The sequence below is a fragment of the Denticeps clupeoides genome, chromosome 2 (assembly GCF_900700375.1).
Source record: "Denticeps clupeoides chromosome 2, fDenClu1.1, whole genome shotgun sequence".
NCBI classification, from domain to species: domain Eukaryota; kingdom Metazoa; phylum Chordata; class Actinopteri; order Clupeiformes; family Denticipitidae; genus Denticeps; species Denticeps clupeoides.
In genome coordinates, this window is record NC_041708.1 from 33,640,103 (window position 1) to 33,667,871 (window position 27,769).

The following is a 27,769-nucleotide window of genomic DNA, read 5'->3' on the forward strand; positions in this document are numbered from 1 at the left end:
CACTTGTCGCCACCATTTCTGCCACTGTAACGAAGCGGTAATAATTACGGTTGTCGTTACACTGTTGCAATTACTGTTCCCATTTCCGCCACACTGCGACGCGGCCAAACACTGGAGCAGATTCCGGTACACGGGCCCGCTCACGTTCGTCGGTAGACACTCACTAAGCGGCCCTCCCGGACCCGGTCCCTGCTCTTTGCACGCCGGCGGCGTGCCACTCTGCCGCTCGAAGTTGCCCGGGTTGGAGAAGTAATCCCGCAGCCGGGGCAGCTCCCTGCCGGCCTCCAGCAGCTCCGTGTGGAACTCCAGGGCCGTGAGGACGTACTGATCCCGGAGGAGCTGCGCGGCGATCGCGTCCACGGACACCCGGGCCTCCGCGCCGCCTGCGGCGGCGGCCGCAACTGTTGCGGCCGAGACCGAGACGCCTTCCGCGCCGGGACTGGTTCGGCTGCTGGACAGCAGTAATCCCGACGGCTCGGCGTCCGCCTGTGGGGAGAAGGGACCGCTGGCTTGGCCTTGTGGACCGTCCGCCGGGCTGCGTTCGGCGCCGTCAGGTCTCTGCTCCGCTTCATCTTCCGAATCGCTGATGTTGAACGGGTTGACGTTGCCGGTCGCCATTTTTCCACAACGGGAGCGCGGCTACCTACCTACGCTGCCTACTGATCGGCCCGTCTTCCTGGACCGACGGCTAGCTGGCGTAGCCTTGCCTAATCAATTGAACGGCGAGGCGGCGAGACGCTGCTTGGTCCATACGGCCGAATGTCATTTCAGATCCCGCCTCCCTCACGGAGCCGCTGTGCTGGATTGGGTGGGAAGCGCCAGGCTCCAGCAGAAGGGCCGGGCGCGTTTGACAGCTTGGAGCTGCACCTCTCAGCCTACGCGGTCGCCTGTGAACACGTAATTATTAATAACGCTGAAACAATTCATCCTTAATTGATGTGCTTGTCAGCCACATGACGTTTCCGCATTCGAAATTGGTCGAGAAAGGCGTTGAGATGGCTTCGAGCACATCCGTATATATATATACACATATATTGTTTTCTGATACAGTCGAACGTGAACAAAATATTAGTCATTAGTTGATCAAAATTCAAAACATTTAACCAACACCATGAAGTATTCATTATTTTTAGGCGAGCTAATTATTTACGAACACACCTCCTGAGGTAGGAACTACATGTCCCATAATCCACTTGTGACAGAGTTCAAAGGCTAAGGCGCACACGGAAGTCAGGAAGTCGGGGCGAATTTTTGGTTGTAAGCTGATTAGTATAATTGTATGCCGTATTCTTTCAGTGCCGCCCATGCGGTTTCTAGCAGATTAACCTGTTGCTTCATCCGTGTCGGTGAGATGTTTTATAAGCCCCCTGGTGTGGCCTTTGTCTGCAGCGAGGAGGTCATGTCTGTGGATTGTGTGCTGCCAAAAGAATGTGTGATCCCATTCATTTGCAAGACCTGACATTTTGTGATCTTGTCAGAACCCATCACGATGAAAGTTACTTTATAACGACAAGAGAAGGGTAAGAGTTTCAGTCTGGATTTATTTTAGTGCAATACAGAGGTACTGTCCTTTATAGGCAAACGTTATTTGTTTTGTTAGTAAACAAAAATGTCTGTTATACATGCTAGATTACATTTCAACTTTCGTATTGATATCTATGCATTCGTATATACGTTTACCTATTTTGTGAAATTTAGAATTTTCACGAAATGTCTCTAATTCTCTGTACAGGCTGACACCTCAAAATGAAGATGGTGACATTCTTTGTCGTGGGCCTTCTTGTCCACATTGTCTTCTTCGTTTCCATATTTGACATATACTTCACCTCCCCTCTGGTTCATGGGATGACTCCCCAGTACGTCCCACTTCCCCCTCCAGCCAAGCGCCTGGTGCTGTTTGTGGCAGATGGCCTGAGAGCAGACAGCTTCTATAAACCTCATGTCAATGGAAGCACCAGGGTACCTTTTTTAAGGTACTGACCTGGTTAATCTGATCTGTGCCCTCTTTAGTCCTCTGCAGTCTTGTGTAGTTCATATTAACTAGTAGTTTGATGAAGTGTGAAAACTGTAATAATTATTTTGTTTAATGATTTGATCATGTGTTGATGTTCTGCTTGCTGCAGAAATATAATTGAGAAGAAGGGAATGTGGGGTATCTCTCACACTAGAGTACCAACTGAGTCCCGTCCCGGCCATGTGGCCCTGATTGCAGGATTTTACGAGGATGTGAGCGCTGTTGCCAAAGGTACAAGAAACCTGTTTGCATTTTGTTTGTCCCTGTGCATTTGTGTGAGTGGTTTGTTTATGATTAGCATTCTCTCTCTCCTCTGTCTCCTTAGGCTGGAAGGAAAACCCTGTTGAGTTTGACTCTGTGTTCAATGAGAGCAGGCACACCTGGTCCTGGGGGAGTCCTGATATTTTGCCCATGTTTGCCAAAGGTGCAGCAAACAGGCGTGTAAATGTGACTTGATGAAGTATACGCATGTTTTATCTCTCTTTTCTCATCTACCTAATGTGAACTTGTAGGTGCCACTGGAGACCATGTTTACACTCATTCCTATCCTGCAGTGAATGAGGATTTTGCCTCCACAGATGCCTCTACACTGGACACGTGGGTGTTTGATGAAGTCAAGGTAGGATGAGTATCAGAATAGACCTAGGAGAAGGCACACTGAAGATTCTAAATGCATTTTGTGTCCATCTCATGCAATACAGCACAATTATTATACAGCATAATTTTTCACTTTTCTTATTTTATTGAAAAGGCCTTCTTCAAATACGCTAAAGAAAACGAGACACTGCTGTCCAGATTGCATCAGGATCAGAATGTCTTTTTTCTGCACCTGCTGGGGCTAGACACAAATGGACATGCTCACAGGCCACTGTCCGCGTGAGTGAGATTTACTCAGGTTATTCATTTATTATTCAGCTGACTTCCTTGTCTGTAAAAAGTGACAGGTTCCGTTTCTCATGGTGGTTTGAGGGTTTTGCAAATGGAGATCATTCATGAGACTGTGCCCGTGCGTGTGTGTGTGTGTGTACATTTTTTTTTACAAGAAATGGCTCATTTTATTCCCAACAGCTTTTGTAATAATGTTTCAGTGCAAAACGGAACTGTCAAAAAGTATTCTAATATTCAAAGCTCGGTAAAGCCCGTTGAGTTTATTTTTGCAAAGACATAAGTGTTGTCGCCTTGTAATATGAGCTTCACCTCTGACTAATAATGGATCAATGAGGTCTCAGGCATGTATAAAAAGAACCCCAGTACACTAGACCTTCACATCAACTGCAACTCGACCTCTGCAAACATGCCTAAGATTCACCCTGAGACTAAAGTGTTGATTATCAAGAGGCTGAAGACCAGGTCCACTGCTGATGTGGCAGACACCTTGAATGTGTCTCAGCGTCAAGTACAGAGAATAAAAAAAGATTTGAAGAGACTGGAGACGTTTTTGACAAGCCCCGCAAGACAACTGCTCGAGAGGACCGTTTGTTGTCTCGAAAATCCAAGTCCAGCCCATTTTCCACTGCAGCAGAGCTCCATGAGACCTGGTCACCTGAAGTCCCTGTGTCAACCAGAACAGTTTGTTGGATTGTCATGAAATGGCCTCCATGGTTTAATCAGTGCCCAGAAGCCAGCACTAGACAAAAGACAACTGAAAAACCGTGTGGTATTTGCCAAGGGCCACAGCCTACTAAAAGGATGGATGCTGGAAAAGTGGCTGAAGGTGGATTCTTCAGATGAGTCTTCTGTTGATCACCCCAAATATTGCAGGAGATCTACTGGAGCCCGCATGGATCTGAGATTCACCCAGAAAACAGTGACATTTGGTGGCAGAAAAATCATGGTTTGGGGTTACATCCAGTATGGGGGTGTGCGAGAGATCTGCAGAGTGGAAGGCAACATCAATAGTCTGAAATACCAAGAAATTTTAGCTACCTTTTATATTCCCAACCATAAAAGAGGCCAAATTCTGCAGCAGGATGGTGCTCAATCACATACTTCCATCTCCACATCAAAGTTCCTCAAGGCGAAGAAGATCAAGATGCTCCAGGATTGGCCAGCCCAGTCACCAGACATGAACATCATTGAGCATGTGTGGGGTAGGATGAAAGAGGAAGCATAAAAGACGAAACCAAAGAATGTTGATGAACTCTGGGAGGAATGCAAGACCGCTTTCTTTGCTATTCCTGATTACATAAATTGTATGAATCCTTGCCAAACGTATGGATGCAGTCCTTCAAGCTCATGGAAGTCATATAAGATATTAAAACAGCACCACTACTTAATTTGCTGACATATTTTTGTATTTGCAGTAAATGTGTGCAATTTCTGCATAGGTGACAACTTTTGTCTTGCCAAAGTTTGACCTTTGTCTTGATTAAATTATATAACTTTTTTCCATTGAAACTAATTCATTTCAATGCATTAAACATCATTTGGTAGGGTTTTAGTTTTTCATATGAGCTATTTCTAACACCAAATGATTAATTAAAATCAGGTTAATAGCAGGTGTTTCTACACAATAGATAAGCAACAAGACTTTTGTCAGGGACTGTATATGTCTATATGTATATTCCTATATAAGGCGTAAACTATATAAAATTAAATCATTTTGAGACAGCTATAGGCGCTATCTGCAATCTTCTGTTTTTTTCCCGTGTTTAAAATATCTATTTATTCAATTTATATGAAGTGGAGTGAAAGACAACACAGCACACAGTGAAATGTGTCCTCTGCTTTAAACCAATCCCCTGAGTGAGCAGTGAGCAGCCATGAAAGGTGCCTGGGGAGCCGTGTGTGGGGACGTTGCTTCGCTCAATGGCACCTTAATAGCACCTTGGCAGTTTGGGATTGAACCTGCAACCTTTTGATTATGGATGTGCTTCCTTACCTGCCAGACCACAACTGTAATATGTCTGTTCAATTAATCACATATAAAACTGTCCTAACTTCTGCCTGAAATCAGCATTAACTAGTCTCTGTTCTATGACCCCCACAGTGAATATATGGACAACATTGGTCTTGTTGATGCTGGAATTGCTGAAATTGTCTCAATAGTAGAAGAATTCTTTGGACATGATGACAGCACAGCTTACATATTCACCTCAGACCATGGCATGACCAGTTGGGGTATGACATCCAAAATTCTGCCTTGATATTATAGTACACCTCTGCAATCAAAGCAAATTGTGAAAATAATTGTGTCACAATAGACACAATTAGCAAAATCCATGAGGGGCTTTTGGTGAATCCCCCTACACTAAGATAGCATAATCTCTGTGGACATTTTCAGGGTCCCATGGAGCAGGCCTCCCTTCAGAGACTCTGACACCGCTGGTGGCCTGGGGGGCGGGGGTCCAGGCTGCTCAGAGGGACATATCGCAGCACTACGAAGACGACTACATGCGAGGTTCTTGTGGCTCTCTGTATGGGAGAGCTCTGTATTTTTGATGTCTCTTCTTTTTATTATACTAATTACCAATACAAAATTATTATTCTAATTGTAGAGTGGAAACTTGATACTCTGAAGCGAGTTGATGTAAATCAGGTTTGTATTTGGATTATAAACATGATCGATTATAAATATATACTATTATAAATTATGGAAATGTATTTTAAATGAAGTATGCATTTTCTTAAAAAAATTCCATGCACAGGCAGACATAGCACCACTGATGTCATCTCTTATTGGCGTTCCCATTCCTCTGAATTCTGTGGTAGGTGCCCAACATTTTGCAATGATCGCTTCTGTTTTAAGCATTTTGTAATAATTAGGCTTTTCCAGGGTGTGTTACCTCTGAACTACCTGAACAACACCCAGCGTTTTAAAGCGGAAAGCATGTATGCCAACTCCATTCAAATTCTGGAGCAGTTCAAGGTATGCTTTTCACCCAATAGAATGGCCTTAGAGAGCTGAAATACAGAGTCCTGTAAATAATGTAAATTGCACTCAACCTCTCAGGTAAAAATGTCTCAAAAGAAGGAAACAACCTTGTCGTTTCTGTTTACACCATTTCCGTAAGTAACAGTACTGTAAGATGTTCTATTTATTTTGCTTTTCAATATAATGTTTAACTATCATAATACTGCTTCTCTCTGAAGGCCTCTGACAGAGTCTGCGCAGCAGAATTTTGTGCGAAATGCAAGGGTGTTGATTGACATGGGTCAGTTTGACAAAGCGGTATGTACAGTGGTGTATGCTGCAAATATTTGCCCTCCGCTCCACATAATGAAACTTCCTCATTGAAAAGACACACACAGTCTACGACTAGCAACCCATTTTCACCTTTAATGTTTCCATTGTCCACAGCTGTCAGTGTGATTGTGCCTTTTCCCCTCTCCGTCTCCTTCCTAGATCAGGCTTTGTGAAGGTACAATCACCCAGGCAATGGAGGGCCTGACCTACTACCACACCTACGACCGTTATTTCCTCGGCGCCAGTGTGGTTCTGGGTTTTGTGGGATGGACCTCCTATGTTGTGCTGGTCATCCTGAAGACTCATGCTAGCTTGCGCAAACCCCCTGGTCACAGAGGCATGGTGAGGGTCTCATAACCCTTAAAAAAATGTCATATATATAAATCTTTTGACTGGGCTGTCTGTTTTGAAGATTTCCAGTCGAGGACTTGGAAGGACATTCATGAGCTTGGGTCTGGCCACCACCATCTTCCTGATGATTCAATGCAGCCCGTGGATGTACTACATCTACTGCCTGCTTCCAATTCCTGTGTGGTACTGTGTTTTTAAGGAGTAAGTGGTTCTGTCTGGTTTCAGTTGGAGCGCGTACATCTGTTTGTAACTGCTGTACTTGTGGTACTGGAGGGAACCAAATGTGAAAAGGAAATTGAATGTTATCAGAATTTGTTCAAGATATCACACCAGGGTTCCCACACTTTGGTGAACATCAAATTCAAGGACCACATGCAGCAGCATTTACCTACTGCTACAGCTGAATGTTACTAAAAAACTATCTTTAAAAAAGACTGTGAATGGCATTGAAGTTGTTGGGACAAAATCAATTCAAGAAAGTGGACTGAATGTATAGGCTACATTCATGTTAATAATATTCCATTTTCATTAATATGTCCATGCTAAGGATGTACATGACTGTTTTGGCTGTATTTACCTTTATCATTAATTTAGCTAGCTTTAGATTCAAACTTCTGTTTAAAGGTTCCCTGACATGAGCATTTCACTTTGTGAGATTATTTAACATTAGTACGAGTTCCCCTAGTCTGTCTATGGTCCTGTAATGGCTAGAAATTGTGGTATGTGTAAAGAGTGCTTTCTGTCAGACAGACAGATCTGAATTCTTCATAACGGGATTAATTTTCTTTTTGGAAAAATACTTAACATGACTTCCTGTTTGTGCCAAATATTGTTATTGGTGAATGGGGCAGTGGTGGCCTAGCAAGTATGGAAGCAGACCCGTAATCAGAAGGTTGCTGATCCAAATCCTGAATCATCGAGGTGCCACTGAGCAAAGCACTGTCCCCACATACTGCTCCCCGGGTGCCTGTCATGGTTGCTCACTGCTCACCAAGGGTGATGTGTCCTCTGCCTTTAACCATTTCATTGTGTGCACCTGTGTGCTGTGCTGTGTTTCACAACGACAATCGCTTCACATCACTTTCATTGGTGTTGGTGACGTCATTTCTGCGAATGCTCGCTCGCTTCTATCCTCATCAGTAGCATTTAAAGCTATAGAGAGAAATGGCATGTCCTGGGAAACCTTATTGTGGGACTGGCTCAAAGTGGCTGTAATTGTCCTTCACCAACCACTTTGCATAGCTTTCTTTGGCAAGCTGTGCATCATGGAATTAGCATTTTCTGGGCATCCAGGCACAAGATATCACTTCCAATGACTAAATATAACTCCGGTTTCAAAAATCGGCATCCATGAAATTTCAATTCCCTAAAAATATTCAAGGACTTTCAAGGACCTGGAAGGTCCTTGAACGTATTCACAAAAGTTCAAGGATTTCATGGACCCGTGGGAACCCTGTCTCTTGTAATCGCAGTACAGTGCTTCTTTCTCACCCTCAGGTTTGGAACCTTTGCGGATCTGATCAGCTCCATCCCTTCCTTGCCTCTGAGTAAATGCTTTGGGTATTTTGTGCTGGTCTCTCTTGGAATAGAACTTCTGGTAAACTACAATATTTTTCCCCCACAAAAATAGCATGAGAAATATACCTGATCATAAACGATATGTAATTTGATTATTCATTGATGTAATTTTCAGGTCTTTTCCTGGTTTTTATACAGGTGCTGAGCTTTTTCTACAGGGCAATGCTGAGTGTTGGGCTCATTGTCCTGGCTGGGTGGCCAATTGTATCTGGACTCACTGAAAAATCAAAGGTAACAACAAACCAAACTCGTTCATTGCGCTGTTATTCTTTATTCGTATCATTAAGAGCTACTAAGACGGGCCTTTGACCTGCAGTGAAACTGGGCATGATGCTGTCCTCAGGAGCTCGGACATTCCAGCTTAAACAATTTTTTTTTTTTTAGTCTAGGACAGTGAGCTGGATACTCAGCTGCTTATGCCTGGCATTGTTTCCCCTGATGCCTGTGGTGGGAAGGGAGCCCAACGTCACGCTTGTGTGAGAACTTTATTTATTTATTTTTTATTGTTGCAATAATAAACGATGTGTAGTTTTTTTTTTCTAAATGTATTAATTCATTTTTAGGACATGTGCTGCTGCTATGATGCTGTTCAATGCCTCTTCCTACTTGTGGTCAACAAGAAAAGTCACACCTCTACACAGGAAAGATCTTCAGATTTTTTTTTGCCAGGTTGTGTTTTGTGTGTGTGTGTGTGTGTGTGTGTGTGTGTGTTTTTTTTTTTTTTTTACTAAGCCTTTTTTCCAAACTGAACGCCGTTATGATCTTTCTCTGGTTGTAGATGGCCACTGTGGCACTGTGCGCCTATGTGTTAACCAGCACTCATTCCAGTCTGCAGAGGAAGGAAGGCCTTCCCCTGGTTAACCAGATTATCAGCTGGTCCACGCTAAGTAAACCTCTCATATTTTATTGTTGTTTTTGCTTATTGTCCCAAACCAGAAATTTGTTAACACAAAGGTTCTGTTCTGCACAATTTTCCTTGCAGTCTCTTCTTTCGTTGTCCCCCTTCTGAGTTCTACGCGCCTCTTCCATCGCCTGCTGAGCATCCTACTGTCGCTGGTGTCCACCTTCCTGCTCCTCAGCACCGGGTAATGACATTTTGCAGACTTTACATGTACAGAAAAAGAAAGTTTGGTAGTACACTGGATATGATTTGATTTTATTGTCACTTTTTTTGCATCTGAATCACTCTTTAATAGAAATTATTACCCTGTTTATATTAACCTCAACAGTCAAGGCCTGGAAAACACTCAGCATGCCTCTCTGTGTTTATGAATTATTTAGTATATATTTAATAAACAAGAAGACTCCTGGGTGCAGAATGTAAAGTGTTCATGTGCCAACGTGCACTTGGGTTGCGCAAGTGACGGTCACACCCTTCAATAAATGCCCATTTGTCAGCCTAGAGCTGCATTCATACATGTGGGTTCATTTCTTATTTATTTTTTGCTCTTGCAGGTGTGAAGCACTGTTTCCGCCAGTGCTGTCATGTTTAATGTTCGTGTGGATTAACATCGAGCAAGAGGCTCTTCAGTCGAAAGGGGCGTCTAGCCGGAGTCATGTAGGCAGCCTTTAACATTGCATCACCAGTGCAGACATTCTGTTTGTTTCAGCAGAATTTTTTCATTTGTACATTTCCTCTTTATGTGTGGTTAAATGCTGCTTATGTGGCCGACCAAGAGTGCCTGCAGTTTTCTCCGCGGTAGATTCAAACTGCTCACACTGTACCAGCTGTGTCTTTTCAAAACTTTGCAGCTTTCCAGCACTGACTTCTCTGACAGCATCGACATAACCAAAATTAGGCAGCTGAGGCTGGATGACATCAGAAGATCCTACTTTTTTGTATCCTTTGCCTTCCCATGACTAATTTTTCATACTGTATAGGTGGTGTCATGCCAAGTGCACATTGCCCTTAATGCTTCAAACAGGTATTTTTCATAATTATGGCTTTCTTTGGGACTGGGAACATAGCCTCCATAAACAGGTGATGGTGTTTGTGCCACATGTTTGAGCATTTTAGAAGACTGACTCTTTTAGTCTAATTTCTTCCTTTTCTCCCCATAGCTTCGATCCAGCATCAGTATACTGCTTCCTTACTGTCTTTAACCCTTTCATCATGGGAGCCCTGATGATGTGGAAGGTAGACCAGTTTGTAGTAAATGCATTGTAATACACAAGGAAATTCTAATGAATGATTTTTGTTTTGTTTTTTATTACCCCTTCGTAATGATCTCGTTTTCAGATATGAATACATATAGACATGCTCTGCTACATTTTGCCTTGGTTAGCTCAGTGTGATTTCTGGCAGTTTTTGTAATCGTCCTTGTAATTGGATTATACTGTATGTATTATTATGGACATGCATCTATATTGAAAATAGATATGCAAATGTTTTACATGCCTGGCTCCGGTACAGCAGCCACTCATAGACTGCTTCTTTGTGACATGATGCATGCTAAAAAACGCTTCATATTGCTTGCATAGCATTGCTTCATCAAGCAATATTATGTGATATATCATAGTTTATAACATACAGCAATGTTGAACGTCAAAATGTATGGCCATGCGGATACTAACATTATAACATTAAAATGGGTCCCATAGACCCAAACAGCACATACACCCGTTCCTCTCAAAGTGCTGGTGAACGTCAATTACAGTCTTTTTAGTCATATGACCTGAGTCGAAGATTTCTCTGAATGTGTTGCCACAGGACTTGGGAATTCACTATCTGCTTTTTGCTGTGCTTTGCTCCTTTAGGTTTTAATTCCTTTTGTGATAGTTATGTGCACCTTTGAAAGCATCCAGGTCTCCACACAGCTGTCCTCCAGAAGGTATTTTTGCATTTTACCACTCTGACTCCATTTTTACTCTTTGTTATATTGCAGCAATTTGCTAAAATCTTTTTTCCTCATTAATGTACAAACAGCACCCCATATTGACAGAAAAAAAAACAGAATTGTTGACATTTTTTCAGAATTATTAACAAAGAAAAACTGAAATATGACATGGTCCTAAGTATTCAGAGCCTTTGCTGTGACTCATATATTTAACTGAGGTGGTTCTACACCTTCATTTGATTATACTGATTTGACTTGATTAGGAAAACCACACCCCTGACTATATAAGACCTTTCAGCTCACAATGCATGTCAGAGCAAATAAGAATCATGAGGTCAAAGGAACTGCCTGAAGAGCTCAGAGACAAAATTGTGGAAGGGTTCTGGTGATTCTCATTTGCTCTTCACTTTGAAACTTTGAGATGAAGTGATTTTCTATGTGAAACACAGTACACCTAACAAAATGGGTCCTCTGCTTTTAACCAATCACCCTTGGTGAGCAGTGGGCAGCCATGACAGGCGCCCGGGGAGCAGTGTGTGGGGACGGTGCTTTGCTTAGTGACACCTCGGTGGATCGTGATTCGAACTGGCAACCTTCTGATTACGGGGCTGCTTTCTTAACCGCTAGGCCACCACTGCCCCCACAAGATGGGAGAAAGTTGTAGGACATCATTCATCACTGCAGCCCTCCACCAGTCATGGCTTTACGACAGAGTGGCCTGACAGAAGCCTCTCATGGAGTTTGCTAAAAATATATATTAAGAAAAAAAAAAACACCTGAAGGACTCCAAGATGGTGAGAAAGAAGATTCTCTGGTCTGATGAGACTAAAATGAATTAAAACCAAAAAGGTCTAAGCTGTATGTGTGGAGAAAACCAGGCACTGCTCATTACCTGTCCAATACAGTCCCAACAGTGAAGCAGCATCATGCTGTTGGGGGTGTTTTGCAGCTGCAGGGACAGGGCGACTGGTTGCAATCGAAGGAAAGATGAATGCTGCCAAGTACAGGGATATTCTGGATGAAAACCTTCTCCAGAGTGCTCAGGAGCAAAGGGTCTGAAGCCAAGTGATATTTCAGTTTTACTGTGTGTACAGTAAATTAATAAGGAAAAAAATTACTTGATTTTAGCAAATGGCTGCAATATAACAAAACTGATCAATTTAAAGGGGTCTGAATATGTTTTGTACCACCTGTATTTGTAGGGTTTAGTGCATGTAGTTAATATAGTGTGTGTTTCTTCTCATTTCAGCTTGTTTCTCATCGTACTGGTTATTTCAGACTTAATGGCTCTGGTAAGTCAGAATCAAAGGAAACTGTGCAAAAGCACTGATTATGGAGATTATGCATAGAGTCTAACAATGGCCTCCTCTTTCTCAGCACTTTTTTTTCTTGGTTCAAGATTATGGAAGTTGGCTTGATATTGGCACCAGGTAGGATTATATTTAAAGGTCCTCTATCATGTAAATTTCACTTTGTGAGATTATTTAACATTTAATATGAGTTTGGTCATTGCTTTGGTCATTGTGCTTCGCCGTTCAGAGAGCAGCAGCTCAGACAGTCAGATCTGGAATTTCCCACCCCTCCCCTAAAACATTATCTCCACCAGCCGTCATGGCTTCCAAACATGTGAAGCATTCCAATTGCTCAGTGATCAGATGTGAAAATGAGCACAAATTTGTTTTTCTCTCAAGACTCTCAAGAACCAGTGGGTTAATTCGATTTTTTTCTGGATAAACACAGACACAGCTTCCTGTCTGACGTGATTTCCACTAATGATCCCTCAACTTCTATAGGCCGCTCTCCTCCATGCCCCGCCTCTCTCCTCCTCATTAGCATTTAAAGCTACACACATCCTGCGGAAATCTCATTGTGTGACTGGATTAAAGTGGGTGTAATTCTGCACCACAGCTGAATTTAGGAAAGAGACTTTAAATATAGTATTAGGGGACCGCTGAGGCCAAAACAAAATATCACGTCAGGGGACCTTTAACTGTTTTACTAAAATGAGTTTCTGTGTACTGCTTTCACAGTAATTGTTTTATTTATTAAATATGATTAATTGTTATGCACATTTTTGACATAAGTATGAGTTGTGTAAGTATTCTCCTGCAGATGGCTTAGTAGATAATGTCATTGCCTCATAGTTCCTGTAAAACCAGTAAGGGAAATGTGTTTGTTTTTTTTTGTGGGTGTGTGCTGCAGCATCAGTCACTATGTCATCGTTATGTCCATGACCATCTTCCTCATGGTGCTAAGCGTCTTCACACACATCCTGACCTCTAAAAGAATCCTTGTGGGCAGGCGAATGAAGATGCACTTCAGATAAGGAAGGCTGAGTTTCGACTGAGTTTACATGGGAATGCACGGACAGAAGAGAGGTGTCTGTTTTTTTTGTATGGAAAGCATTCATTTTATAGGGAATGGTATATTTAAACAACTGTTTTAACCTCATTGACTTTTATTAATTTTTGTTACTGTGAATGTCAAGGGCAACAAAAAATAAATGCCAGCATCTGAAAAAAGTAAAGGGTGATATAACACTTGAAATGGTGTTCACAAGTAAGGATAATAGTAGGGCGAGTTTCTCTTAGATGTTGTAATGTGTTTAATCCACAAATTTTAATTAAGTCCAGGCTTTTCTGTAAATTATAAATTATTAGGATGATTAACAGGTCCATCCAGAGATTGGACTAGTCAGACCTGTTCACGATACACCTGGATTTTACTTACTGTCCTCAGATGCCCCTCAGATTAGAGTGTGAATTAAAATACTTTTTAGTTTGAACACATGAATACATGTTTGAACGCATTTCAATGGGGTGAGATCCATATGGACGTATGTGGCATTTTGCCAACTGTATTGGAAAGCAACTTGTTCTTAAAACAAATGGATGACAGTATACATAGTGATTATCAGTATTTAATATTTGATTAAAAACAGCTGCTTCAGTGTGTTCAGGTCATTCGGTTTTTGTTTAAAAACTGAATAGGTTATATTCATATTCTTCTAATCATATTTAGATCCCAGATTCATCGTCGTCACTTACGACTATATGACTCATCCCTTGATTTGCGAATCACTGTTTCAATTGTATTATCCCCCATGGATTCATGGTTTTAATTGTCTTGGCATCCTGTAATATGCTGGTTGAACAGCATTGAAATGCTGTTCATCTCCCTTTTTTTAACAGTAGCCATACTCATGAGAGAACAAGCTAATAACGTGCAATATAGCAATAAAAGGTTCATTTTATAGACTGTAGAAATGGCAAAATGTAGGGTGAGACTCAGAGGAGTCCCCACGGGTGGTCACAGCCATTGGAGAGGAAAAAAAATCCATGGCATGCATCTCCAAAAAGCGTTTTGGTAACAAAAATAAAATGACAAAAAAACAGTATCATAAATTATATAAAGAACTAAAAAGAGAAATAGAAAACTTACTCAGGTACAGGCTATTTCAGCCACCAAGCACATGGCTGAATGCAGCAAAACATGAACCCTCACAACAGCGCTCCAGCAGCCCTCCATCTGCAAGGTGTACCCTCCTTTAAAAAGGTCACAAATCCCGACCCTTCATTGGGACATCCAATAACTCAAGTTTCCAAGGGGGGTGCTTTTCACATGAACATAACACAATAACACAATACACAACAGGATCCACAAACACTACACATACATAGACACAAGTGCTTAAAACCAGACACTGTACATTTTGGAGACCTGTAATTCATTTGAGATGTTCCAATTGTCAGACATTATTTATTAGCCAGCTCCTCAAAAGGATAAATGTAACAAATGTGTTAAGTATTACCATGTCTTTTATACTTTTTGCTGAATAAATGTTATGAAAATACTGTATTGTTCTTTTTTAACTTTAAATAATCAGTGCAAAATTGGATTGGTGTGAAAAGTGACTTCTCAAATAGTTCTGGGTCAGAGTTTATGCAAATGTTCTTACTTGCTTAAGAGGAAGTCTGAAATATTGCAAGTGCATAAGAAGAGTATAAAGTGCTTGTCTGAACTGCCACAGCTGTGTATAAACTGTGTAAAAATTTAGTGATCTGTAATCTGTCTTCAAGGCAAAGTAAAAAAAAAAAAAACAATTGTTGTATGATTTATTGCTGTACAGATTTGTATAGAAATGATCTAATTATCATGCATGTTTCAGAATATAGCAGATAAAATGCAAATTCTCACTCATATTTTGGGCCCATTGACAGCATTTCCCGTTATGTGTCTGATGCATGCACAATGTTCCTTTGACCACTAGAATAAGTTACATCCGGTTTGAGGAAACCACAGACACTTATTTTAGGCCTCACTGAACCTGACATATGCTGGGGGGTGAGGGGCTGGCCACCTGACTGAACAAGAAGTCTTTCGATTTAGAGCACTCATCACTGTTAACAGAGTTGCAGCACGAAGTGGTCATGACATCCCCCGGCAACAACACAATCACTACCCTTGGTACCACTGTTGTCTATTCAACTAATGGGTATGTATTGTGCTTTTTAACAATATGGGTTTTAGTTTCAAGGTACTTTTCATTTTAAAGAAATACACAGAATGTGAATATTTGGACAATATAAAATATCTATGACTTTGACATGTCTATTAACTTTTACAAGAAAGAAATGCGTAGAGTACTACTGAGTGTAGTGTCTCTGAACATATTCTGTTTACACAAATGATATATACAAATCATGGAAATGTTACTAAAAATTGCAGAAATGTAAATGATATTCAACATTTCATATCAATAACAAATTAATCATTAGTGACGTACTTGAAAGAAAGATTAGGTTTCCAAGTAGCCAGTACCATCAATGTTTGCATCACTCTGAAATCATAATGGGAGAACATGGATAGCAGACCACATAAATACAAAAAAAAGATCTTAAAGATCTTACAAAAGATCTTAAAGGTTACCAAAAGCTGCAGACTCTATGAATGAAAAAATTGCATCCATGCATATAAATGAACGAGCAAGTAGGAAACATTTGCTGTATTGAATTTAGCTCCATCTTTTTTGTTGTTGTTAATGATACAAAGACCCAGTATAAAGTGTTTCTGTATGACTGACTTACTGAAAGACATGCAGTCCAAATGTGCATTTGAGCCTGCTTATTTGCTGCATAGTGCTGATTTTTTTCCTCTCTCCCCCCACACAGGTTGCCAGGAATGGAGGTGTCACCAGAGAGAATAGCTTTACTTGTATTGTACACAGCCGTTCTGCTGATTGGGGTTCTGGGTGGCGTCTTCATGTGTACAATCCTGAAATCCAACCTGCGCTCTGTGACGATGGTCGCTGTTCTCAACCTCACCATTGCCCACTTTGTTTTCCTGTTAACGGTACCATTTCGCATCCACTACTTCATCAGCAACAACTGGATCTTCACCAGTGGCTTCTGCAAAATAGTGAGCGGCATGATACACATCCACATGTACATGGCCTTCACCATATACGTCATCATCCTCTCCGTGCGCATCATGACTTTCTACAAGGGGGCTGAGCAGTTCACCTTCCACAGGAATCTTCATTCATTAGGGGCCAGCGTAACCATGTGGACTTTAATTTGCATCGTCGTGCTCATGCTACTCTTTAGCTATGGATCTAATAATGAAGTTGAGTCCAAATGCTTCACGTTTGGAGCTATGATAAAAAAACCTGGTGTGCAGGAGTTGAACTACATCATCAGCTCTATCTTCATCATTGTGCCCTGCATCTTCTGCACTTTCCAAGGAAAAATTATCTTAAGCATCGTGAGGAAGTATGGTTCCGAAATAGGTGTGCAGCAGGAGTTCTGGGCCCAGATGAAGAGCCTGTGTTTTATATCAATCATGTTGGTGTGCTTTGTGCCCTACCATATATTCCGCCTGAAGTACCTGCAAGAACCTGAAAAGGACGAGGTCATCAACGAGATTTTCCTGGCAGTCTCTTCTCTCTGTTGCATTGATCTGCTCATTTTTACCAGCCGTGGTATCTGCTATGCATATACTAGAAATAGAAGTGAAACATATAGGATGAACAATATGCCCTGACCACTAACATTTACATTTGTGCACTTTTCCTCACAGATGTCTCTGTGCCAGTGTTCCCAGTTTTACCCCTTGCTCCATGTATACTTTTGCTATGCACTAATGTCTTGCAGCAATTGTATAATTTTGACTATTCACAAGAGCTTGACTGGCAATTTTTGCTCTGCGGCTGTCAAAAATGTGAAATATGTGGAAAAAAAACGTTTATTTAAAAATTTAATAAGACTGGTTTACAGATCAAAAACGTTTTTGCTAATATAGCATTCATTCTAAGTGTAACTGACTACTTGTTTGGCTATAGATGACGATACTGAGATTATTGTGGGAAAAAGTTTGGAGCAGAAAAAAGGAAAACCTAATTGTACCATAGGTGTGTAGGCCATGCTTTTTTCCTTTGTGTGTTTCATTTCCTATAAACTGTTTTCACCCAGGATTTCAGTGTTCTGAATTGTGCCCATATGCTTGCATGGCCCGAACTGGATAAGCAGGTGAGGATAAATGGCTGATAAAAGGCAACACCTCATAGCTCGGGTGAGCAACCTTTATCACTCAGTCATTTGGACTCAGTTTTGACAAAAGAGAAATTCTTTATGACACATAAAATGAAGATAACAACTAGAAAACTACACTAATCTGTTGCTTGTGAAATTTAATTTATGCAAAAAAAAAAGATTGTGTATGGGTTGGGGTGGTTAGGTAGGGTTGCCAACTTTTTCAAACCCAAAAGCGAGACACTTTCTTGCAAGTGCACATGCAGCGCAGCAGGGAAAAGCAATTAAATATATCACAATAATAAGTGCATTTGAACAGCAGAGTGCAATATAATTCACAATAATGGGCTGTATATCAAAATGTGTTTAATTATTTTATGTTGCTGTTATATATCATTATCTTATTTATTCGTATGGTTATTTATTTTATTATGTCGTGTTTACTTATTGAATTTTGAGCCGCAGTGTATTAGGATAAAAGAACCGCGGGTTAGTGACCCCGTCGTGTCGTGTATGTAAAGTTACACACCAGCGCCATCTGCTGGTCACAACAGGGCGGCGCCGAAAGAAGAGGTCGTGAAAAGCCACCCAAATCCAGTGCCTTTTGTGTTTTCTTTTCTTTTTTGAACGTAACCTCTATATATTTGTTACAGATGTTCCGAATCAATAAACTTAATAAATCGAAAAAGTTTTTAGTCGTAGCTACAGTCGCATAGAGTTGTGTGCATGTCGGGCTCAATAACTTTGGCAAGTTTGCCAAATGGCAGGTGACCTACTAAATTTTCACAGTATCTATAAAAATAATAATACTAGTAACAGAAAGGGATCCATATAGTGTTATCATTTGTCTTTTCAGTGTACTTGAGTAAAACCAAAGTAAACCTCAAACTGGTTTTAATGGTCATCCTCGGATCTCGCTGAAAATCTAAAATGGTTTTGCGTGCTTTCAGCGTTAGAGGCTCCATCGCGGCGCCCGGCGATGCCTTTTCTTTGGCTTTTTTTTTTTTTTTTTTTTTTATTGAGCCTGGTTACTGTTTAACGTCCCCACCCAACTTTCAGTTTGTTTAGTAAATCGATCTAATGATAGGCCCCTGACGCCCGCAAATGTGTCGCCGGGTGAATTACACACGTCCGTGAGCGTCCCCGCGCCTAATCCGCCGCAAAGCGTGGACGGGAGGATTTATTCCGCCCGCCGGATTAATGCCGACCGTCGGCGGGCGCCGAGAAGGTAAGAGTTCCCCCCCCTCCGCGTTCCGGCTTCGGCGGGTCGGCGTTAACCCGCAGCCGGCGTGGTGCCCAGAGACGCGTCGGTCGAGCGTCGACTCCCGAGCCGGCGTGTCGCGGTTTCGCGTCTGGCTTTTTTTTTTTTGGTTCTTTTGACGCGTAAACTTCATACGTCACGTGATGTCGGACCCCAAACCTCCGAAAGGCCGCGGGCCCACAGCTCGACCAGCACAGCCCATAGAAACACCCGACGAGACACACAGAGAGGACCATCATTCACAGTTTAAAAAAAAAAAAAAAAAAATCTATACTTTAACAAACTTTCAAATGGAGTGTACTGTGGAAAAAAAAAGAGAATTGACTAGTGCCTGTGAATATTTACACGCAGTTGTGGTGTTTCTGTGCTTCAACTGAACTTTACCTTCCATGCGTTCATTTCACATGTCATTGGGGTCATTTTTTTTTTTTAAATGCTGGGATTACCCCTATTTCCTGTCAAAATGCAGACCCGCCTGCCCTGGGCGTCTGATTATTAAGCGGTGCACATTTCTAACAGTAATCATGTATGTGGTCCTTTCTCAGTAGCAGCCATTTTATTGTGGGTCTGGTTGGTGACCACTTACTGGACAGCATTACAGTGCCGTGTCGTAAGATGGTTTTGAATTAGATTTGAAAAAAAAAAAAAAATACAACTCAAAAGCAGCTGTTCTGGTACCAAAATGGCAGTAAAATGTCACAATTGCACTTCCCCCCCGCAGTGTAATAATTTAATCCTGAGGTATGTGTGTCACCGTTCAGCTGAAATACAAGTTGTATTTACAAGTTCGGGGAAACGACGATGATTTTACCCGAGCGAGCCAAAGAAATAGCCTATAGAAGCCTACAGAGTAAACGAAGGTGACCTCACCTTTTATGGCATTGGATTTGATGCTCTCATGCGCTATAAACACTCTGGCACTTCCTCGTGCAGACACGGTGTTATTCCATTCTGTTAAAATGTTTTTTTATTAAGTTAATTCCTATTCAGTTAATTACCAGTACAATTACTAATTACTACAGCTGATTCATTCATTGGGTCACTCTTTACTGAATATTATGGGCATTTGCTGATCTGTGATTACTGCTTTATGAATTCCTGTATATGTATTGCAAAGGTGGTGTCACGGTACGTTTGATTGATAAAATGTCTACTAATTATCCAGCAATGAAGTAAAACTGTTATCTTGGTATCACTATGATAAGTGTGGATAAGCGCAGATAAGTCGTGAGGCAATGAGGTAAGGGTCTCTGATGAGGCTCCTCCCCCTCGCTTGAAGATGGCAAATCAGGAGGCGTCAGAGATGTGCAACCTTAGGTCTCCTCCTGCCACCTAAGTGTGGCCGACTGTCTGGAGGAGTGCTTAGCAGAGACAACCAGGCAGGTATGAAGTTTCCTCCAACACCTTTCTCTAAATCCCTGCTGGACATGGATGTTGCCAATTACTGTGAGGGCCTGGATCCCGCTTACAGCACCCTGGGCTTCGAGAATGCAGAAGTGCTCTATGGAGGGGGTGAGTTTCACACAGGCGTGCCCACTGACAGAAACCGCCATTTGCCTGCTGGCACTGCACCGCTCACCTGTCACTAGCTGTAAATTAGTTACCATGGATGCCAAGCCTACTTCTTAATGCACAAGACATTTGCTTTGACGCAAAAAACTGACAGTTCCACCGAGGGCTTCGTGGGGATGCTCTCGAAATCGTCCCAGACATGGCCGCTGGTTTTTGTTTACAGTGATGACATCTTCAAAAATCAAACTAGATGAGGTGGTTTACAGGGTGCCTGAAGGAAATGTGATGAATAATGAAACTGATAAGGTCCAGAAAGCGAGTCATTCTGTTCAGAACTCGGTCAATCATGTTTTTCTTCCATATTCCACTCTATCTAACCAAAAAAGGCTAATGATTAGCCAAAATTCAGGAGCTGCCTTTCAACTGTGCTCAGAATGTAGCAGAGATTTCTCGTGCTGCTGGGACATACGGTGATGCCTGCGTTTAAGACAAATGTGCTCCCAGTGGAAATGTGTCTTGGGCTGTGGGTGAGTTTACGTTGAAAACATTTTATGTTACGTTTGTGCTGGGAAAAGATCTTTAGTTCCACAAAGCCATGTAATGAGATTCAGAATAGGTTCTTAATAAGGCAGAGAGGCTGTATTCCATTTGTGTGTAAACTAAAAACCTTAATGGTCAAATGGGCAACTTCTTGAAAGGTTTATCACAGTCAATATAGAACTTTTACCGGAATAAGAAAGACACTGCACTGAAATTTAGTTCTTTGCTCCTCCTGTCAGACAAAATGCACCCAGAGTGCAAAAAACATAATTGTAAAGGGGACTTAAAGAGACCCGATGGGAGACACAATAAAGGACCAAGTAATATGGACTGTGACAGAACAATCTTTTTATATTCAGCACAGTACACCCTCAAACTGAACCTTTGCTGAATTTCTAAGAGTGAAGTTTTGACGTATATATGAAACAATTAGCTTAAAACATGTAGTATTTAGCAGTTTATAACAGTTTCCGTATTTGTGCATTCAAAACCATTGCAAAGGAAATACGGGATTGAATGGAATCATCAGAGGCTGCGTTCGGTGCACATTAAGAATTGTAAAATGTCAGTCTCCACCGAATATCTGCTTTTGAGATCTAACACGAAGGATAATCCTAATTAAGTCTGTCCTACATAACAGAGAGATTTCAATCTGCGTCCACATAAAAGAATTAGGTCCCTTGTTGCAATTCTTTTGTTGAAATGTTATGATTTAAGATGCACAAAGGAATGATTGATTTAGCTTTCCTCTATATCTTAACAGAGGGGTGCCATTTTCAACTACACACAAGGGTCTGCTTGGATGAGGCTTCTTTGTTCACGTATGCATAACTTCTTCATTGAAATGCTCGGCTGCCTCATTAGCTCTGCTGATTGAAAGACAGTGCGAATGACAGACGTGCGGCACTGCTGGACCGGTTGTTAACCCCGCTCATCTTTTCTTTGTGCTACGCTTATAGCCGAGTAATGGTTGGGAATCCGTTCGATGGCCGTGTTTGTCTCGAGTCCATGAGGATGTGTGTTTGGATTCATCCACAGACAGTTTGCCAGCAGATCCGAACATGAGTCAGCGCGATAATGGTATGAACTCTAACTGTGCCATCTGCGGGGACAAAGCCACTGGGAAACACTACGGGGCTTCTAGCTGTGACGGCTGCAAGGGCTTCTTCAGGAGGAGCATAAGGAAGAGCCATGTCTATTCATGCAGGTACTTTATATTAAGCATAGAAGTATATTTGTGACTGCTCAATACAATGACAAGCAAGATCAAATAATCAACACACATACAATATATGATGTATTTTCTCCATGAAGACCAAAGATCATTTTCACATTTAGGGCTAGAATGTAGAAATAATAATAATGATAATTACTATTATTATTGGAATAAGACTATATGGCTATTTTATTGTATCAGAATGTCCATGGCCTAGTGAATGGCCTAGCTGGTTAGGAAGCGGACCCGTAATCAGAAGGTTGCCAGGTTGAATTCAGAGCCGCCAAGGTGCCACTTTCATGGCTGCCCACTGCTCAACAAGGGTGATGGGTTAAATGCAGTGGACACATTTTGTTGTGTGCACCGTGGCACTTACATTTACATTTACATTTAAGGCATTTGGCAGACGCCCTTATCCAGAGCGACTTACAACGTGCTTTCAAGTTACCATCGATGAAGAGATCAATTCCGGTTCACTAGGACCCCAACTATGAATACAACCTTTTTATTCACTCTGTTGTAGTTTCTGTACACAAGTTCGACAACAAGAAAGTTACAAGTTAATCTAAATATTCTTTAAAGAGGAAGGTCTCGAGCTGTCGTTTGACACTTCACTTCACCATGTCAACTAAGACACTTTGGGCTTAAAAATTATTTAAAAAGGTTTCCTCTGTCTTGAGTTTTGACTGGTTTGCTTCCTTGACTGAAACGTCTGAAGGCTCGTTGAAATCCAGGTTCTAGATTTCATGAAATGTGAAATGGTAGTTTACAAATCCTGTCCTAGCTCAAATTGTCCTCCTTGACATGCATAATTATTGATATCATTTTGTGACCACAATACTCTCTTATATTTTAACGTTACAGCTAAAATGGACTGAGACTCTGTTTTTGGGGACACCTCTGAATTTTGTGATTTACCTTGATTTTCTTCCCCCTTTTTTCTTGCAGGTTCAACCGTCAGTGTGTGGTGGACAAAGACAAGAGGAATCAATGCCGATTTTGTCGACTGAACAAGTGTTTCCGGGCAGGGATGAAAAAAGAAGGTGCAGCCTGCCACCTCACCCCAGGCATATCACAAACTCTCTGTTAATACCAAAATATGAATTAACAATCAATAACTATTTTCTTTTATGTATTGCTCGGAACACTGAGACTCAGTTTTGGAGAGTGAAAGAACACGCTCGAAATACTGAAATGGTTTAGTGCCATAAAACCAGTGTTGATTACACAAGGAATGTACTGTTTATTGGAAGTATAACCTTGGCTGTGCGGTTTATGACGGGCGATCATGTGTTTTCTCCTTCACCTTCCGTGCGTGCAAGTTGTTCTGGATTGTGATCAGTTAAAGTTTTACTTCCCTCCACTCCTTGGTACTCACCAACTCAGCTTGGAGTTTCTGAACCTGAGATTAGAATGAAAGAGAGGTTTTAAGTTACATTTTTTTTGTAAATGAAATATGCGCCTAAAATGAAACACGCGCTACTTCAATAACAATTAGAAAGTTAGAAAGTTAGCAGGAGACACAGTCATAGGGTTTCAAGTAGCTAATCATTTACATTTATAGTCAGCAGATAACAGGCACAGTTCCTTTTTATCAAAGCAGTTAATGCTTGTGAATAGATCACCTCCAAAGCGTCCTTTTGCTGATAGAAGCAGATCCCCGAGAGAACGTGGTTCTGGCATGCTCTCAGATCAGCATGGCCCACCCTCAACCTCAACTAATCATTAATCACCTCAGGCCATCATTAGTGTTGTAATCAGTCAGATCTTCGGTGTTGTCTCCAGCGGTACAGAACGAGAGGGATCGTATCAGCTCCAGGCGAAGCATACAGGACACACACGACCTGCCACCCATCACTGTGCTGGCACAAGCGGAGTCACTGTCACAACAGGTAAATTATGGATGGACACAGTTTAGTTTCAAAATTCACGAATACACATCGCACCATTCACAAATATATATCATGATTCAGCAACATGTTGTATCAAGATTCACAAGTAGAATTTGTGATTATGACCAGATTAAAATGTGACCTGACACAAGTTAGCACGGGCGTGTCCCAATAGACCATAACCAGCAGATAAATCACCCACATCACGCCGACCTGCTTGATCCCTTTTCGGCAAGTCTGTGGCCCAGCATGATAAGTCGCAACATCCCACTCGGGATTGGAGACACGGTTTAAAATGCAGCAGCACTCGGGAGGCTGCGACTTATCACGCTGTGATAACGTGTGCCGACAGAATGCTCGACAGAAAATGGTCTGGTGATGGACACTCATAGCGGACAGCTCCACTTGAACTTCCTTTTTCATTGGGTTGTAAGGACAACCCAATGCTGTTAACCTGCTCAGAGAATTTCCGATCGTATTCTTGTATCCAGGGTATGTCCACACACCAGGCTGTCTGTGTTGACATGTGACCGACGGACACCAAATGCCTTAAACACCACTTGAGATGAGCAAGTGGAGAAACATCAATTTAAATTGAGCAGAAACACAGTTACTGCCACAACAAAACACTGGATTTGTGTTATATTTATGACTTTTGTCCCGATTCATTTTATGAAACTTCCTTAAAGAGACTTTGCCTGAAAGTACCGCAATGTTGTCAACATTAAAGAAAATTTTAGATCATCAATTGATGTGAGTGGCTGTAAACTTTGGAGGCATTTGATTGGCTACCTTGTGAATTGAGTGCTATCAGGGAAGTTTCAAAAAATCCAAAATGAAATGTAAGGGTATTCACAAATAGTGTGGTTTGTAAATGCAGGTTTGTCGGTTTGTGAATAAATGTAACCACATTGTAACTGCTTCATGTAAAAAAAAAGTCGACACATGCATTTGTGAATGGGGTTACATTTATTTGTAAGTCATAAATTATATTTGTGAATCTTCTTACATTTGTTGCTGATTTAAGAAATATATTTGTGAGCGGTGTGATATTTATACCTGATTTTTGAAACGTATGAGTATGACACATTGTGAGTATCATCTGACCCCTAATGTGGTCTTGAGTACGCATCTGGCTTCATACATAAAAACATATCATAAAAAAATACATACACACACACAAACACACACACACACACGCACACACATATATTTATGCAAGCATGAATGAATGAAAGCATACATGAATAAGTATGAAAAGAATGAATATTACAAATATTTAATGCAGTTCTGTTGAACATAATCACCCTTTATTTATGAATGATTTATTATTATTGTTTGAAAACATAGATGTTATAAGTTATTTAATGAAAGCAATGAGCGATGAGGAGCCACTTTTGCTTGAGTATTGGTCTGTGCTTTAGCATCAGTTAATGTCCTCTGCATTTTCAATCGTCTGCCTGACTACTTATCTGAGTTCAACAGCCTGTGGAGTAATAAACGTTTCCTGAGTGGTCACTTCATTTTTGCTTTTGAAAAGATCAACACTGCCAGCCCCACAATCCCCGGCGACGTGTCTGATAAGAAGTCAGCCACCATAGCTGATGTGTGCGAGTCAATGAAACAACAGCTGCTTGTTTTGGTAGAATGGGCCAAATACATTCCAGCCTTTGGTGAATTGCCACTTGATGACCAGGTAACCACCTTCTACAGCCTATATATTACTTTACTAGTTGTGCCTTTGTCCGTATTCTCAGTTTCAGTTCATACATCTAATAGTGTATGCTGTCAATCACTTAATACCTTCCTATGGCATAATAGTCATCTTAATTATAATGTTATGAAAAGTGATTTTTTGACATTTTAGATATCAGCAAAGGGAAGGCTAACACTCTTAATGAAATGAGAAAAGTGATAAACAATTGATTTACTGCTAAATACATCCTATATACTAGTTTCCCTTACACATCTCTTCCAGGTTAGTCTTTTACGTGCCCATGCTGGAGAGCATCTCTTGCTTGGTGTGGCCAAGAGGTCAATCCCATGCAAAGACATCCTGCTTCTTGGTAATTACTGGTGACACGTGACACCTCCAGTGCGCTCACAAATGGCCTGTGAGAGTTGCAACTGGACCTGCCTGCTTGAGTATTTTTCTAAGCTTATTTTGCCAATTTTAATGTCTCCCTCAGGTAACGGCTGTGTAATCCACCGGAACTGTCCTGAGGCGGAGATCAATCGAGTTGCAAACCGTGTCCTGGATGAATTAGTTTTACCTTTTCAAGACATCCAGATCGATGACAATGAATATGCAGCTTTAAAAGCCATTGTTTTCTTTGACCCAGGTTCTACTAGTTCTTGAGTCTTTTGCAACACTTAACATTCCCAGTTTTTTTTTTCTTAAGAACTGAATTCTTTATGCATGTGTGTGTTTTTTTTTTTTTTTGTTAAACCCACAGATGCCAAAAGCCTCCGGGACCCCTCCAAAATAAAACGTATGAGGTACCAGGTGCAGATGAGTCTGGAGGATTATATTAATGACCGGCAGTATGATTCGCGGGGCCGCTTTGGCGAGCTGCTGCTCCTGCTGCCCACGCTGCAGAGCATCACCTGGCAGATGATCGAGCAACTGCAGTTCATCAAGCTCTTTGGCCTGGCCAAGATAGACAACCTGCTGCAGGAGATGCTGCTCGGAGGTTGGTTCAACCTTTTGCAACAACTATCTTCTAATTATTGTCTTTTATTTGCAATACAAGGAGATACAAGGGGTCTCTCTAAGAAGGGAGGGCTATTGCTTATCACTGATACAAGAAACATCAGCGGGGAATTGGTTACTCTGGCTTACAAGGTCAGATTCAACTTCTAGGAGATGGAAGATAATAGGGGACAGAACATTTTTCATAAAACCAGTCATTATGAAAGAGTTCTTTCAAGCGTTTTGCATTCTTTTATTCAGGTCTAACAACGGAACAGCCTCAGCTTCATCATCCTGGCCACCCGCAGCTGGCGCAAGACCCCATCACGGGACAGACTCTGGTCATCAGCTCCATCTCCGGCCCTGTGCATGCCCAGCAGATAGGTACACGCGCTCCGTCTTTCCTCGTGCGTCCTCTACAGCAGACCCTCGGCATCGCAACTCACGCCGGCTCTCCCCTCCCGCTGTCCGCAGCGTCTCCAGAAACACCCATCCCCTCTCCTCCACAGGTGCCCAGTCAGGAGATGTACAAGGCAGCCTCTAGTCCAACGCTCGCGATGCCGCTGACGCAGCACATCCACAGAAGCTCTCCAGACCCACCTCTCTGAAGATCAACTCACATTACATGCGTTCACAGGCCCGGTCTGATAAATTGGATGATTTGAATCCCAGTTTAATGTATATTTATCTTATGTATGCTGAATTTGTTTCTCTTTATCTACTCTGAGAAGGCTCTATGTGTTTTTTTTTTGGTTTAATAACTACTAGTTTGTAGCTTTAAGTGAGGGGAATTTACTTTAAAATATTGAGTGACAGTAATTTATTATTATCAAATATGTTTTGTTTTATAAAAGTGGTACAATTTTTTTAAAGCATTTTGCATTGAGTACCTTTAATATGAATAAAGCAATAATCTAGTTAAAGCATGGCGTGTTGTGGTTTTTATCTCCTGAGGGGAGGGCGGCTTCTCGCACTTTCTGTCACCCACAGACAGCTAGAGGTACAAAAGCGACAAACATTAAAACTCGAGGGTTGACGCCATACAATTCGTCGAGGTAAATGATCCGAAATGCACATTTAAAAGGTTAAAAAAAAATAAATAAAAATCACTTCGTCATTTGACGACGGTGCCATTGGCAGGTGAACCTGGAGCTCTCTGG

At 41.5% G+C, this 27,769-nt stretch overlaps 4 protein-coding genes across 20 annotated transcripts in view; 3 read left to right on the forward strand and 1 right to left on the reverse strand.

Annotated features, from left to right (window-relative positions):
• Nucleotides 1-784, reverse strand: part of relch (RAB11 binding and LisH domain, coiled-coil and HEAT repeat containing) — a 32,531-nt gene extending 31,747 nt beyond the window's left edge. For 7 of the 10 annotated variants that reach the window (XM_028970567.1, XM_028970565.1, XM_028970572.1 and 4 more), the window contains exon 1: nucleotides 165-782. In XM_028970567.1, coding sequence (XP_028826400.1) covers nucleotides 165-618 — 454 coding nt within the window. In that variant the 5' untranslated portion in view covers nucleotides 619-782. Of the gene's footprint in view, nucleotides 1-164 lie in introns of all 10 variants that reach the window. The other 3 variants (XM_028970562.1, XM_028970570.1, XM_028970568.1) reach the window with 3 other exon arrangements.
• On the forward strand, nucleotides 126-14,819 carry pign (phosphatidylinositol glycan anchor biosynthesis, class N). Of its 3 annotated transcripts, none has more exons than XM_028970573.1 (30): nucleotides 126-897; nucleotides 1,390-1,520; nucleotides 1,733-1,973; nucleotides 2,124-2,245; nucleotides 2,340-2,438; nucleotides 2,527-2,633; nucleotides 2,766-2,890; nucleotides 5,004-5,134; nucleotides 5,298-5,414; nucleotides 5,512-5,552; nucleotides 5,662-5,721; nucleotides 5,790-5,882; nucleotides 5,967-6,022; nucleotides 6,107-6,185; nucleotides 6,360-6,542; nucleotides 6,613-6,752; nucleotides 8,049-8,148; nucleotides 8,268-8,360; nucleotides 8,514-8,605; nucleotides 8,693-8,798; nucleotides 8,908-9,016; nucleotides 9,112-9,214; nucleotides 9,585-9,687; nucleotides 9,882-9,968; nucleotides 10,055-10,110; nucleotides 10,191-10,266; nucleotides 10,887-10,960; nucleotides 12,216-12,258; nucleotides 12,344-12,396; nucleotides 13,169-14,819. In XM_028970573.1, exons 3-30 carry the CDS (start codon nucleotides 1,747-1,749, stop codon nucleotides 13,290-13,292), a joined length of 2,799 nt encoding a protein of 932 aa, XP_028826406.1. In that variant the 5' UTR covers nucleotides 126-897; nucleotides 1,390-1,520; nucleotides 1,733-1,746; the 3' UTR covers nucleotides 13,293-14,819. The 3 variants fall into 3 exon arrangements, with proteins under 3 accessions (XP_028826406.1, XP_028826408.1, XP_028826407.1); XM_028970575.1 differs by lacking the exon at nucleotides 126-897 and adding an exon at nucleotides 907-1,277; XM_028970574.1 differs by lacking the exon at nucleotides 126-897 and adding an exon at nucleotides 907-1,257.
• Nucleotides 14,820-15,068: 249 nt separating this feature from the next.
• gpr141 (G protein-coupled receptor 141) lies at nucleotides 15,069-17,008 on the forward strand. Its single transcript, XM_028966322.1, has 2 exons — nucleotides 15,069-15,461; nucleotides 16,138-17,008. The coding sequence occupies exons 1-2, from the start codon at nucleotides 15,397-15,399 to the stop codon at nucleotides 17,006-17,008; spliced, it is 936 nt and encodes a 311-aa protein (XP_028822155.1). The 5' UTR covers nucleotides 15,069-15,396.
• A 1,569-nt stretch (nucleotides 17,009-18,577) lies between these two features.
• hnf4g (hepatocyte nuclear factor 4, gamma) lies at nucleotides 18,578-27,339 on the forward strand. Of its 6 annotated transcripts, none has more exons than XM_028966571.1 (11): nucleotides 20,349-20,796; nucleotides 21,573-21,630; nucleotides 21,848-22,016; nucleotides 22,974-23,068; nucleotides 23,811-23,917; nucleotides 25,458-25,613; nucleotides 25,896-25,983; nucleotides 26,107-26,259; nucleotides 26,374-26,610; nucleotides 26,871-26,993; nucleotides 27,084-27,339. In XM_028966571.1, the coding sequence occupies exons 1-11, from the start codon at nucleotides 20,743-20,745 to the stop codon at nucleotides 27,215-27,217; spliced, it is 1,374 nt and encodes a 457-aa protein (XP_028822404.1). In that variant the 5' UTR covers nucleotides 20,349-20,742; the 3' UTR covers nucleotides 27,218-27,339. The 6 variants fall into 6 exon arrangements, with proteins under 6 accessions (XP_028822406.1, XP_028822403.1, XP_028822404.1 ...); XM_028966575.1 differs by having other exon boundaries at nucleotides 20,757-20,796; nucleotides 21,852-22,016; XM_028966573.1 differs by lacking the exons at nucleotides 20,349-20,796; nucleotides 21,573-21,630 and adding an exon at nucleotides 18,578-18,724.
• Nucleotides 27,340-27,769: the final 430 nt, after the last annotated feature.